The sequence below is a fragment of the Oryctolagus cuniculus genome, chromosome 13 (assembly GCF_964237555.1).
Source record: "Oryctolagus cuniculus chromosome 13, mOryCun1.1, whole genome shotgun sequence".
NCBI lineage: Eukaryota > Metazoa > Chordata > Mammalia > Lagomorpha > Leporidae > Oryctolagus > Oryctolagus cuniculus.
The window spans coordinates 61,235,950-61,250,870 of NC_091444.1; the positions used below are offsets into that span (position 1 = coordinate 61,235,950).

Genomic DNA, 14,921 nt, shown 5'->3' on the forward strand with positions numbered 1-14,921 from the left:
GGACCCCAGGGGTTCCAAAAGGGACTCTCTTGGTTTGTGTCTTAAGATTAAGCTGTAAGGGGCCGGCGCCGCGGCTCATTAGGCTAATCCTCCACCTGCAGCGCCAGCACTCTGGGTTCCAGTCCTGGTTGGGGCACCAGATTCTGTCCCATTTGCTCCTCTTCCAGTCCAGCTCTCTGCTGTGGCCTGGGAGTGCAGGGGAGGATGGCCCAAGTCCTTGGGCCCTGCACCCGCATGGGAGACCAGGAGGGAGCACCTGGCTCCTGGCTTCAGATTGGCGCAGCGCGCCAGCCATAGAAGCCATTTGGGGGGTGAACCAACGGAAAGAAGACCTTTCTCTCTATCTAACTCTGCCTGTCAAAAAAAAAAAAAAAAAGGAAAAAAAAAAAAAGAAGATTAAGCTGTAAGGTAGAAAGAGGTACTCAGTAGACTAAGAAGAAAGGAGAGGGGCCCGGCAGGAGTGGGTTAACACCCTGAAGCATCCCGTATGGGCACCGGTTTGAGACCTGCTGCTCCACTTCCAATCCAGCTCTCTGCTGTGGCCTGGGAAAGCAGTAGAAGATGGTCCAACTCCCTGGACCCCTATTCCCATGTGGGCGACCGGAGGAAGCTCCTGGCTCCTGGCTTCAGATCGGCGCAGCTCCAGCCGTTGCAGCCAACTGGGGAGTAAACCATCGGATGGAAGACCTCTCTCTCTCTCTCTCTGCCTCTCCTCTCTCTGTGTAACTCTGGCTTTCAAATAAAACAAATAAATATTAAAAAAAAAAAAAAGGAGAAAGGTGGAAGGAGGTCTCTGAAGGAAACCAGAATGAGCAGCTTCTCAGTACCAGGTGAGGTTAATGTTGATTAACTTAGAGAAACAAGCAGTGTTTAATTTCCAAGTAACTTTTTAACCACTTAGTATTGAATCACATCTTAAGAATGCTATAAACAATAAATACCTAGGCAGATAAGGAACTGCAAATACATTCCACTGACAGCACTTCTTGTAGGATAGTAAAGATACTGTCTTCCAAATCATTCATTGAATTTTTAAGGAAAGCAAACATGAGCCCAATTTTCTTATGTCTTGAAATTCTATCAATTAAACTAGTCAAAAGAAATACCAAATAAGAAAAAAAAAAAAGGCCTAGTTACAACATTTATCTTTTCCAAGAAGAGTTAATATGGGCAACATTGTCTGTAACCAATTTGAGTCAATCAAAATTTTAGAAGCAATATTAAAAGATGATACAGTTCCATCTTCATATCACCTAATGAAGAATACAGCAGACACTCAATAAGCACTTTTTGGTTGACTGAACTGATTGTTAAGAAAATAAAAATAGCCATTATGCAAGAAAAAGAGTTTTATTAGTCTGAAAAATTTCCCAACTGATTCATTAAGTTTTAATAACAGTGAAATTTAAAAACAGTGATTTTTTTTACTGTTCAGTTCAGCCTTTCTACTTCTATCCTTTTGTACCCTTTTGTGAGAACTGACTGTAAAACAGAGAAACTCAAAAATAAATAATTCATTGGCTGGCGCCACGGCTCACTAGGCTAATCCTCTGCCTGCAGCACCAGCACCCTGGGTTCTAGTCCCGGTTGGGGTGCCGGTTCTGTCCCAGTTGCCCCTCTTCCAGTCCAGCTCTCTGCTGTGGCCCAGGAGTGCAGTGGAGGATGGCCCAAGTGCTTGGGCCCTGCACCTGCATGGGAGACCAGGAGAAGCACCTGGCTCCTGGCTTCAAATTGGTGCAGCACGCCAGCCGTAGTGGCCACTTGGGGGTGGTGAATCAATGAAAAAAGGAAGACCTTTCTCTCTGTCTCTCTCTCACTGTCTAACTCTGCCTGTCAAAAAAATAAATGAATCACTCATAAATAATTTCCAAGAACATTTCTCTTGGAAGACATTATCCTGAACTATCCCCACAACAGCAGCCAGGCCACACTAGAGGCTCTCAGGCAGTACTCATCTCTGGACCCCTTCCTGGAGAAAAGTTTCTCTTTTTGTTCCAACTCTATGGTTGATATAGCTGATCCCAGGAATTACAGAAAGCCTATCAGTATGCCAGAATCAAGATATACAGGGATTTGGGGGCTGGTGCTATGGTGCAGCAGATAAAGCCACTGCCTGCAGTGCCGGCATCCCTTATGGGCGCTGGTTTGATTCCCAGCTGCTCCACTTCCGATCCAGCTCCCTGCTGTGGCCTGGGAAAGTGATCTAAGATGGCCCAAGTCCGTGGGCCCCTGCACCCCTGTGGGAGATCTCGAAGAAGCCCCTGGCTCCTGATCGGCCCAGTTCCAGCCATTGGGGCCATCTGGAGAATGAACCAGTGGATGGAAAAAATGTCCACCCTTACTCCCCACCCCGCCTCCACCTCTCTGTAACTCTGCCTTTCAAATAAATAAATCTTTTTTAAAATAATATATACAGGGATTTTAATCTATAAGATTATTCTTAAATAACATTGAAATAAAGCATCTTGTGTGTGTGAAGGGCAAAAGCGAACGCATAACCCATAACCCATCCAGCTTGAGCCAAGTACACACCTCAGCCCCTCTTAGCATCAGCCTGTTTTTGGTTTTGTTTTCCGATCTTTGCAGGAAGTCAGTCCACAACTACCCCCACAAAAGCATTTTAAGTGTTTCACTGGCTTCAGATTCTGTGACACTTCCTTTTTCAACCTACTACTGCTGAAGGGTCTTCTGAAACCGAGCTTTTGCTTGATCCAGTTTTTGCACTTTATTCTTGCACAATGACGTTCATACTTAGGGGGAAAACAACTGCAGCTACAAAATAAACAACAAAAGCCTGAGTCCATGCACTTTAATCGGCGCTTGCTTTGAGGCCTCTCACCCTGTATATTGGCCAATGACTTCCTAGGGGGGTTGTTGAGAAAGCAAGTGTCCAAATTCATGATTCAGCTGCAGGTAAGTGGAGACCAGATACTGCTGAAGACTCTCACCACCACCTGGCACTATAGCAAGCTTTTTATTGCCCAGATGTTCATTACAAATTTTCAGCAACTACAGTCATTCAGGGGCTGTTGGACCAGCATGGACTGGACAAGACCCTTACTTCTCCTTCTCCTTCTCCTCGCCACTGAATACTGACATTACTGTTCAGTTGGATTTGCTATCAATCGTCCCAGCAGTAAAGAGTGAGTTTACAGAAATCAGTTACCGGGTTATAGATGACATTCTGTAGGTTGTTTAAGGACAACATCGTTCTTCTTCGACCTGTTGATTTTGTTGATTGCAGTTTTCTGTGTATGAACTAAGATGGCAAGCAAATTTCACTTAAAGGTCACCCAGACTGAAACTGAGGCACTTGCCCTATGTAAAAATAAAAATGCAGGGAAATAAAAATAAGCATGTATTTTTTCATATCGTAACTATTTATAAATGTAATGTTATTTACTGATATTTGCCAAAGAGTAAGATGTTATTACATTCAAAGAACTGAACCCATTCTTACTAGTACACTTAAATACTAAATAATTTGAGTATAAGCACAAAAAAATTTTGGTAAATATCAGTAGAAAACTTCTAACATGGAATTTATTATTAAAAATTCTGCAAACAATATAATGGTAAATACAACCATCAGAGGTACTCATTTTTTTTTCTTGTCCATAAAATGGGAATAATATTCATACTGAAGATGAAATGAGTTAACAAAACCGCAGAACAGCATGTGCTGTGTGTGAGTTATTACTATGAGTAGAAGGAACATTCTTTCTACTCCAAACTAAACAAGTCATAAGGAGGGATAAAAAAGAACAACCCTTTGAATACAAAGAAGATCCAGTTTTTTTCTGTTGTGAAAAAAGTGTGTGGGGACATTTGCCATATCTTTAAAGACAACTGTGCTCATTAGCACTACATTCATTATCTCCACGGAAGAGTAGATGGTTATAAACAGAACGAAAGGAGAAACGAAACTAACTTCCTAGCTCTCACTTGCAGCTGTTGTCATTATTGCGATACAGTAACAGGACAATACCCATTGCCCAAACCTTTTTTTTTTTTTTAATCGGCATCTGTCTGGGTTTACCCACGCACGATAGTCAAAACCCCGAAAACTTTCATTCAGCTCCGTGAAACTCAGGAAGCACGGAGAGCAGAAAGGATGGATACAGTCACCAGAGCCACATACATAATTCACATAATCAGAGAGTGGCAAAATTTAAGCCGCAGGCTTGCATTAGACCCGTCGTTCCTCCCGAAATAATCACAAGGCCACAGATCCTGCCATCACACACAATTCCTCTGCTTCACGACAAGCCACAGACGATCAGAGGCAGAGGACTCGCGGGTTGACCGTTCACCACGGCGGTCCAGTGACTCGGCATCTTAAAAGACCGACCGAATTCACAGAGCCGAGGGGGCCGCGGGGAGCAACGCGGGTCTGACTCCAAACTGTTCAAGGACCGGTCATCCAGAACACGGGGAAGGAAACTCCCCGGCTTCCTTCTCTCGGAGGTGGCGCTCGGCCTGGGGCTGGCAGGGAGCAGGTGAGACAGCAGCCTAGGTACAGCAGGTTTGAGGCAGGCGACAGCCGATGCACACAGCCCGCTCCCAGCCAGGGCTGCCAGGAAGAACCGGGGCTCCCTATAACCCCCTCGCTCGCTCCCCGCCAGCCAGCCCCGGCTCCGCCGCGGTGAGGATCCGGCGACAGGGTGGACCGGACCCTGTCCCACTTATCAGACTGCTTTAGGGACAGCGACGAATTCCTCCTCGGCTGAAGCGACCACCGCGGCAGCCACACCCCCTGGCGACTGTCACCCCCCAGAGGCGGACGGACTCCCGACTTACCCAGGACTGGTGGTGGTGTAGGCGCTCCACGTAGCCGACAGTTTGTCCGCCGCAGGGTGCCGTCGGGATTCCCAGCTCCCGGAGGCCCAGGGCTACGGGCAGTGAGAGGAGTCAATCCACATACATTTCTCGTTTCGCCTTCCTTGATCCCTGTTGTCAGCCCAGTGTCCGGGTCCCGGGTGTCCTCCCCAACTCTGAGGACTTCTGGCTGGGAGCTCGGCCTCCTGCACAGCTTCTGGGAACTTGAATGGTGACAGGCTTGCTGTGGAAGGAGCAGAAAGGAACTAGGACGAAGGATTTGTCTTTAGCAACTTCCTGAGTGCATCTGGCTTCCTCTGGGAGGGAAGTGGGAAGGTAGGAGGGCTACTTTTGAATGGCTGACTGCTTAGTGTTTTATATAAGGGATCTCTATATTTAGTCTCTTCTTGGCTTCTAACCACCTGTGTTTTCAAAGACATAGTGTTACAATGAGCTTCCTCCTTTTGTTGTTAATATTTTTAAATTTAAGGTGAAGAATTCATTGCAAGTCCCAGAGCAGCAACTCATATTCTGGTTCACCAGTGTTTTCTTACTTCCTATCCATTTTCCACTTCTGATTCATTCCTCAAGATCCAACTTAAATAGTTTAACTCTAGATATGCATTGCATTACCTCAGATTTGCTACCTGTGAGGTGTGAGTTTTATCCATCCAACTTGATTGTACATTGAGCAAAGAAGCTTGTCTTATACATTCTCCAGTGCCCTGTGTGATGCTTTATTTGAAATGTACACCAAAAAATTAGGTTGAAATGTTAGGTAATTGGTAAGTGAGGAGCAATTGAGTGTCCTGACAATTTTGCCTGGGTTTGTCTAGTACTTCTTTGCAAGGTCAAAATAAGTTAAATACAAATCATTGCTGTTTCTTTATTAAGCTAAGTGGTGTTTAGGTATAAATGGGACTGAGTCAAAGTGCCAGAAACCCAGTATTAGCAAAGTATTTCTGGTTTTAATCACACATAAATGCTAAGAACCTATTCCTAGAAATACCTTCCTCATTTGTCACTTTGTGCAGTGAGCCTAGTGTGTTTTCATTTAAGACACACAAGCACATATTGAATGTGCTGACAAGGCACGGTGATAAGGAATACATAAAGACATCCCGGGACTTTCTAGATTGAAAGCTCCACATCTTACTAGATTACCAAAATAGTTTCCTAATTGATCTTCCTGGTTTTGTACTTGCTCTGCTGAAATCTACTCTGAATACAATGGCTACAGAGAGGATGATCACCACAAAATGTAGTTCAGACAATGTTAACCCTCTCCTAGGACTTTCTACTAACTTATGCTCATCCTTTGAGTAAAGGTGAGTCTTTACAGGAGCACTTCACAATACACCCTTCATCCCCACATACCGCAACTTCCTTTTCTGCTTCCTCTTCACTCTGAAGCAACCACACTGCCCCACAGCTATCCCCACAGCATGCTTGTCACACTCCCACCTCAGAACCTCGGTGCTCCACGCTTCCTTTGGTTCTCTTAAATCTACTCAAATGTCATTCTCAGAGACCCTTTCTGATCTCACGGTACTTAAAATTGTAAACACCCCAACACATACACATAATCCCTATCACTTGTTTATTTTTATCATATGTACCATTTTCTAATATGCTTTTTAATTTATATTTTTATTGTATTTGACTTCACTTATCAGACTCTTCCAGGGCAAAGACTGATTGTTCTTGCTTCAATGGAGCAGTATTACTAAATTCTAGTTGGGGACACAGATAGAGATGTATTGGAGAAAATTAAAATTTGATGATGTAATTGGCAGTGCCTGGGTGGCTCCTTTGGTTGGGTACCAAGGAAAGCGTCTTACAGGAGGTCGAGTTTAAGCTGCTGGGGAGTGAAGGGAAAGCAGCGCCCATATGAATGTTACTGGAGAGAGCATTACAGCCTAAAGGAACAGCTCATACCAAGTCCCTATGGCTCTTGAGGATGAGAGTGCATGATCAGGAACCAAGGGCCACCAGCATGGTTAAAGCTTAACTGAGGGGCTGGCATTGTGGCATAGTAGATAAAGCTGCCTACGATGCCAGCACCTCATATGGGTGCTGGTTTGAGTCTTAGCTGCTCCACTTCCAATCTAACTCCCTGCTAACAACCTGGGAAAAGCGGTGAAAGATGGCTCAAGTGTTTGGGCCCTGCACTCATGACCTCAAAGAAGCTTCTAGTTTCCGCCTGGCCCAGCCCTGGCTGTTGCAGCCATCTGGGGAGTCAGTCAGTACAAAGAAGATCTCTCAGCCTCTCCCTCTTTTTCTGTAACTCTGCCTTTCGAATAAATAAGTCTTTAAAAAAAAAAAGCGTAATAGATGGGAGGATGTGAAATCATCGAAGTGGATGAGATCACTTAGAAGTGTAGCTAAATGGAGAAGATGACCTAGGACAGAGCTCTGGGGAGATAAGAAAGTCAACAAAATAATCCAAGAGGGGCGAGCCCTGGAAGTCTGCCTGAAGTGGTATCAGAAGCTCAGGAAAGAGCATCATGCAGTTGTGCCAGATGCACTGAGACATCCAGGAAGGTAGAAGTGAGCAATCAGTTCAGCAACCTGGAGATTATCAGTGACTGATGCTGAAGTGGGTGGAGAAATGTAAGCGAAGAAGTGGTGGGTATAGTGGCTAAGGATTTCCAAGTTTTTAATGTGAAGAGAGAGAGAAACTATTGTAGCCGAGCAAACGGTGGGGTAAAAGGGAGATCTTGTATTTAAAACAGAGAAGGTACTACAGTGGTGGCCTTTAGACTTGTTTCAAATGACCCACAGTAAGAACTACATTTACAATGTGACTTTTCACATACATAAACTCAAACAAAAATTTCACAAAACAATACTCTTGCTGTGTGTGAAGCCATGTTTTTCACTTTAAATATAATCCACTGGGTCAATTGTGAACTGAAATTGATCACTTGCAGTAGTGAGATGGCATTGGCACATGCCACCTTGATGGGATTGAATTGGAATCCCCTGGTATGTTTCCAACTCTACCAATTGGGGCAAGTCAGCCCGAGCATGCCCCAAATTATACATCTCTTCCCTCTCTTATTCCCACTCTTATGTTTAACAGGGATCACATTTCAGTTAATTTTCAACACTTAAGAATAACTGTGTGATAATTACAGAATTAAACCAGTCATATTAAGCAGAACAGACAAAAAAAAAATACTATGAGGGATAATGTATTAAGTTGTCCATTAGCAGTCAGGGCTATGCTGATCAAGTCACCGTTTCTCATAGTGTCCATTTCACTTCAGGAGGTTTCCTTTTTGGTGTTCAGTCAGTTGTCACCGATCAGGGAGAACATATGGTATTTGTCCCTTTGGGACTGGCTTACTTCACTCAGCATGATGTGTTCCAGATTCCTCCATTTTGTTGCAAATGACTGGATTTCGTTGTTTCTTACTGCGGTATAGTACTCTAAAGAATACATATCCCATAATTTCTTTATCCAGTCTACCGTTGATGGGCATTTAGGTTGGTTCCAGGTCTTGGCTATTGTGAATTGTGCTGCAATAAACATTAGGGTGCAGACCGCTTTTTTGTTTATCAATTTAAACTCCTTTGGGTAAATTCCAAGGAGTGGGATGGCTGGGTCGAACGGTAGGGTTATCTTCAGGTTTCTGAGGAATCTCCAGACTGATTTCCATAGTGGCTTGACCAGTTTGCATTCCCACCAACAGTGGGTTAGTGTCCCTTTTTCCCCACATCCTCGCCAGCATCTGTTGTTGGTAGATTTCTGTATGTGAGCCATTCTAACCGGGGTGAGGTGAAACCTCATTGTGGTTTTGATTTGCATTTCCCTGATTGCTAGTGACCTTGAACATTTTTTCATGTGCCTGTTGGCCATTTGGATTTCCTCTTTTGAAAAATGTCTGTTAAGGTCCTTGGCCCATCTCTTAAGTGGGTTGTTGGTTTTGTTTTTGTGGAGTTTCTTGATCTCTTTGTAGATTCTGGTTATTAACCCTTTATCTGTTGCATAGTTTGCAAATATTTTTTCCCATTCTGTCGGTTGTCTCTTCACTCTCCTGACTGTTTCTTTTGCAGTACAGAAACTTCTCAATTTGATGCAATCCCAATAGTTGATTTTGGCTTTGATCATAATGAAAGGACTAAGAGTCAAAGGGAGCACATAAACAAGTCTAGTATCTGCTAACACCAACCGATAGAATAAATAAAGGGGAGAGTGATCCAACATGGGAAGTGAGATACTCAGCAGACTCATAGAATGGCGGATGTCCTAAATAGCACTCTGGCCTCAGAATCAGCCCTAAAGGCACTCGGATCTGGCTGAAAAGCCCATGAGAGTATTTCAGGCATGGAAAGCCAAGACACTCTGGCAAAAAGATCTCTGTGAGTGAGATCCCAGTGGAAAGAACAGGTCTTCAAAGAGGGAGGTGCCTTTCTCTGAAGGGAGGAGAGAACCTCCACTTTGACTATGACCGTGTCTAAACAAGATAAGAGTCGGAGAACTCAAGGGGCTTCCATAGCCTTGGAAACTCATAACGGGTGTATAGGGAGATTACTGATGCCATAAACAGGAGTGTCAATTGGTAAAGTCAACAACAGGAGTCACTGTGCACTTACTCCTCATGTAGGATCTCTGTCCTTAACGTGCTGTACACTGAGGCTTAATGCTATAACGAGTACTCAAACAGTATATTTCACTTTGTGTTTCTATGGGGGTGCAAACGACTGAAATCTTTACTTAATGTACACTAAACTGATCTTCTGTAAAAAAAAAAAAAGAAAGAAATTATCAATTCCCAACTTGACTCTCACTGGGATTAAACATGACAATAGGTCTGATCTGATTTCATCATCATTTAAAAAAAAATCATCTATTATTTTTCACTTTATGTTTCTGTGTGGGAGCAAACTGTTGAAATACTTACTTAAGGTATACTAAGCTGATCTTCTGTATATTAAGATAATCGAAAATGAATCTTGATGTGAATGGAAGGGGAGAGGGAGTGGGAAAGGGGAGGGTTGTGGGTGGGAGGGACGGTATGGGGGGGAAGCCATTGTAACACATGAGTCGTACTTTGGAAATTTATATTCATTAAATAAAAGATTAAAAAAAAAATATAATCCACTGGGGCCGGCGCTGTGGCACGCTGGGTTAACGCCCTGGCCTGAAGTGCTGGCATCCCATATAGGCACCAGTTCTAGTCCCGGCTGCTCCTCTTCCAATCCAGCTCTCTGCTATGGCCTGGGAAAGCAGTGGAGGATGGCCCAAGTCCTTGGGCCCCTGCACCCACGTGGAAGACTCAGAAAAAGCTTCTGGCTCCTGGCTTCAGATCAGCACAGCTCCGGCCGTTGCGGCCATCTGGGGAGTGAACCATCGGACAGAAGACCTCTCTCTCTCTGCACCTCTGACTTTCAAATAAATAAATCTTAAAAAAAATATATAATCCACTAAAATACTTCCAAGATTCACTAATGAATATGACCCAAAGTTTGAAAATACTTCCGGTGATATGGTTGGAGTTAGGTTATGCTGGGTTCAAAGACAGTTTTGTACACCTTTTCCATATTGATCTCTTAAATTAGGCCAGGATGAGGTTATTTATACAATGCAAATAGACAACTGCTACAACCTTGGTCTCCACCCCACCCTGCCCCCAAAAGCCAGATGTTGAAATATTCAGCAACACACTGATTGTACTTAGGTGAGCGAGCCAGTGCAGAGGAGAGACTGACGGTACGGGACAGAAGGGATGGTTACAGGAGCAATCTTGAGATAATTTTTCCCAGTGGGGGGAAAAAATAAAAGTTGTGAATACCGGTTCAAAACATCATAAATCGTGCACATTATGTCACATAATTACCTTAGTGTCCCCAAAACAAAAGGTTCCTGTCTGGTTAGATCAGTTCTTTTTAATCTATCCATCTCTTCACTTACGGAGAGGCCACATTTATATAATAAAATGGGGCCACAAGTTTAGAAATAATGATATAAAAATGTCTTATAAGCAAAAATATGAAATGCTATAGATTGCCCAGATATTTTCAAAAGCTACCAAAAATCACATGATGAATAAGAATAAGCTATGCCCTCGCTGTTACCAGGATTATTTGAGCAAAGAAAAATACTTTCTATATTTTGTCAGTGACATGAACCATATTGTTTTAAACTAACAAACATTCAGGCAGTGATTTTGATTATTATTATTTTGCTGTATTTTGTTGTTCCATAATTTCTGTAAATGTTTTGACGCTCTGGGGACAGCATTGTGATACAGCAGGTTTAGCTGCTGCCTACAATGCCAGTGTCCCATATGAGTACCCAGTCAAGTCCCGGCTGCTCCACTTCCAATCCAGTTCCCTGCTAATGTGCCTGGGATAGCAATGGAAGATGACCTGAGTGCTTAGGCCTCTGTACCCATAAGGGAGACCCAGCTAAGCTCCTGGCTACAGCCTAACTCAGCCCAGGTCATTGCAGCCATTTGGTAAGTAAACCAGTGGATAGAAGATCTATCTCTGTTTCTCCTTCTCTGTCTGTTAACTCTGCCTTTCAGATAAATAAATAAATCTTTAAAAAGTACGTTTTGACCTTAGAAGCATTCATTAAATAGTGGGAAAATATGCTCCAGGGCCATTAATTTGAGACACAAGTTAGATATGATCAAACACTGTAAACAGCTGCACAACAGCCTTAATTCACACCGAATTTAGAAGCCAGAACTCCAGAATCTGTGACAAATACAAAGCATCACTAAAGCAAAAATGTGCCACAATCGTTCAAGATCTATGAGTGTTGAAAATAAACCCTGCTGCTTTAGCTTTGCGCAGTGGCAGTATCGTAGCCAATGAGGTTTATCCGAGGCGCGATTATTGCTAATTGAAAATAAACCCTGCTTCCATTTATTCTCTTGAGAAAATTATCAAATTATGTAAGTTTTAAATTACAAAACTCTTAAATTCCTTAAACACATATAGACTCCCTTGAGAAATTTCACAACTTATCATTTATCTCTTCCGATTATCCTCCCTATGCTAAATGGGCTCATTTCTTCTTTGAATCCTTTGACCTAAGCCCTACCACACCCCACAAGCACTATCCACAAACACTCAATACACGTTTTCATCTGCAGACTCACCGTGCACAGATTCACTATGCTTACCTTTTATGTTCTACAAGATCGTGTCCCAAATTCACTCTTTTCAGGTGTGAGAAGCAAGCTTCTAGAACTATGGTATTGTTATAAAATAAAAAGAATCTTCAGGATGGGAGGAATCTTAAGAGGAATATAAAATTAATTCAGTGTCTCAAAGGATAAGATGCTGTCCTATTTTTTAAATATTTCTCGAATGGCTTACAGGCTATAGTGTCTTAGTACTAGAGAATGCTGGGTTATTTGACATGATAAAAATAAACCTGAATTTATCTAATTTTAAAGGCAAAATGGGCTGGCGCCATGGCTCACTTGGTTAATCCGCCTGCAGCGCTGGCATCCCATATGGGCGCCGGGTTCTAGTCCTGGTTGCTCCTCTTCCAGTCCAGCTCTCTGCTGTGGCCTGAGAAGGCAGTGGAGGATGGCCCAAGTGCTTGCGTGCCTGCACCCTCATGGGAGACCAGGAAGAAGTACCGGGCTCCTGGCTTCGGATCAGCGTAGCTCCGGCCATAGCGGCCACTTGGGGGGTGAACCAACGGAAGGAAGACCTTTCTCTCTGTCTCTCTCTCTCTCTAACTATCTGTCAAATTAAAAAATAAAAAAAGGTAAAACAAAATGGGGGACCAGCGCTATGGTGTAACAGGTTAAGCTGCTGCCTGCAGTGCTGGCATCCCATATGAGTGCCAATTCAAGTCCCGGCTGCTCCACTTCTGATCCAGCTCTCTCCTATTGTCTGGGAAAGCAATAGAAGATGGCCCAAGTCTTTGGGCCCCTACACCCATGTGGGAGACCTGGAAGAAGCTCCTGTCTCTGGATCGGTGCAGCTCTGACTGTTGCGGCCATTTGGGGAATGAACCAGCAAATAGAAGACCTCTCTCTCTTTACCTCTTTCTCTCTGTGTAACTCTTTCAGATAAATAAATCTTAAAAAACATTGAACACAGAATGTGTAAATAGTATACAAGTATATAAAATGAAATACAAAAATATTCTATAATAGTATTCATATGTATATTCTATATAAATCCAGGAGATAATTTTTTGAAACTATCAGTGTACTAGGCAAGATGTTGGCCACTAAGATACAGTGGGTAAGAAATATAGCTATCTTGGAGTTTAAAATCTGGCAGGAGTCGGTCATGGCGTAGTTATACATATATATATTTAACAAAGCACAGAAGAATGCTATTAGCTGTGACTGTTCATTGTCTCCTTTGTTGCTACAAAGTTGCTGAGATTCCTTACCTCTGAGCAACCCAATCTCAATATTAACCAGCTCTTCTTAGCACACAGCTGATGCTCTTCCAATTTGTGTTTACACAGCTCATTGTAACATAAAACGACAAGTGAAACCTCAACCAAAGAATTACTGTGCCAAGTTAAGCAAGAAAGCCAAGTTAGGCAAGAAATGAAGGTGACTTTTCAAGTAGAAAAATGTTATGAGTCCTAATATTTTTTTAAAAAAACTTTCATTTGGGAATTAAAAAACTCCTACTAACAGATGTGATGGACTACCATACTTTTAAAGATTATTTTATTTGAAAGGCAGAGAGAGAGGGAGAGACAGAGATTTTCCATCTGCTAGTTCACTCCTCAAATGGCCATAATGGCAGGAGCTGGGTGAACCTGAAGCCAGGAGTTAGGATCTTTTTCCAGGTCTCCCACATAGGTTCAGGGCCCCAAGTACATGGGCTATCTTCCACTGCTTTCCCAGGCACATTAGCAGGGAGCTGGATCAGAAGTGGAGCAACCAGAGACCAAACTGATGCTTACATGGAATGCTGGTGCTGTAGGTGGCAGCTTAACCAGCTAAGCCATAGCATCAGCCGCCTTGCAGACTCTCCTGGTCCAGCTCCAGCAACGATCAACATGGCTAGTCTTATTTCATTTATACCTCACCCACTTCCTCCCCACCACTGGTTCATTTTGAAGCAAATCTCAGGTTTCATTGTAAAAACTTCAAAACTGGTTGTTACACTTGAAGGTTTAATAAGACCCAGCTAGTTTCAGTTTTTGGTTTAGGAGACTACCCAGGTGATATATTATTCCAATTGCAACTCATCAGAAGATACAAAGTAGTTGCTTTTCTTTTTATGATATCAAAATGAGTTTTAGAAGACACTGTTAACCTCATCCATCTATGACAAAATTCCCATCAGTTTCTGATAAGCTGAATTTAGCATCTAGCTATTCAGGGACATTGCCTGGAACCATTATGTCATTAACAGTTGAAAAATGGGGCGTAGGGGTAAAGTTGCCACCTGCAGTGCCCGCATTCCAAATGGGTGCCAGCTGGAGTCCCGCCTGCTCCACTTCCGATCCAGCTCCCTGATAATGCGACCTGGGAGAGCAGCAGAAGTCTTTGGGCCCCTGAACCCACATGGGAGACCCGGAAGAAGCTCCTGGCTTTGGATCAGCACAGCTCCAGCCATGAGAGATATCTCTCTCTCCCTCTCTGTAACTCTGCCTTTCAAATAAATAAATCTTAAAAAAAATTAAAAAAAAAAAACAGTAATGTTTCAGTTGTGTTTAACAGTAGGAACCTTGTAAGGAAATATTGTTGCCTTCGTCACCTATTTGGTGACCTCATCCTCAAGTTTATAAAAGAAAAACAGAGTGAGCACTTGATCCTATTTACCTTTACTTACAGGTTTTCAGCAAAATAACTTGGTTCCTCCAGCCTTCAAAGGAAACTAATGAATTATTTTCTAATGTAATTATAAATTCATAAATTAATATATTTGAAGTGTTTCTATTTTTTTTTAAAGATTTATTTTATTTATCCGAAAGACAGAGAGAGAGAGAGAGGTCTTTCATCCGCTGGTTCATTCCCCAGATAGCCGCAGCAGTCGGAGCTGCGCCGATCCAAAGCCAGGAGCCTCTTCCGGGTCTCCCACATGGGTGCAGGGGCCCAAGGACTTGGGCCATCTTCCACTGCTTTCCCAGGCCACAACAGAAAGCTGGATTGGAA

General features: G+C 43.1%; 1 protein-coding gene, 1 long non-coding RNA gene and 1 pseudogene across 8 annotated transcripts in view; 2 read left to right on the plus strand and 1 right to left on the minus strand.

Moving 5' to 3' along the window:
• LGALS8 (galectin 8) overlaps window positions 1–5,157 on the minus strand; it is a 30,029-nt gene extending 24,872 nt beyond the window's left edge. For 5 of the 6 annotated variants that reach the window (XM_051820768.2, XM_070055576.1, XM_070055575.1 and 2 more), the window contains exons 1-2: window positions 4,801–5,157; window positions 3,167–3,318 (exon numbers count right to left, since the gene is read on the minus strand). In XM_051820768.2, the coding sequence (XP_051676728.2) occupies window positions 3,167–3,208 (42 nt within the window). In that variant the 5' untranslated portion in view covers window positions 3,209–3,318; window positions 4,801–5,157. Of the gene's footprint in view, window positions 1–2,532; window positions 2,773–3,166; window positions 3,319–4,800 lie in introns of all 6 variants that reach the window. The other variant, XM_070055577.1, reaches the window with a different exon arrangement.
• LOC103350914 (uncharacterized) overlaps window positions 4,932–14,921 on the plus strand; it is an 80,985-nt gene continuing 70,995 nt past the window's right edge. The window contains exon 1 of one of the 2 annotated variants that reach the window (XR_518760.4): window positions 4,932–5,154. This is a non-coding gene — a long non-coding RNA (uncharacterized lncRNA). The remainder of the gene's footprint in view (window positions 5,155–14,921) is intronic. The other variant, XR_518762.4, reaches the window with a different exon arrangement.
• LOC127483657 (U4 spliceosomal RNA) lies at window positions 11,617–11,749 on the plus strand (annotated as a pseudogene).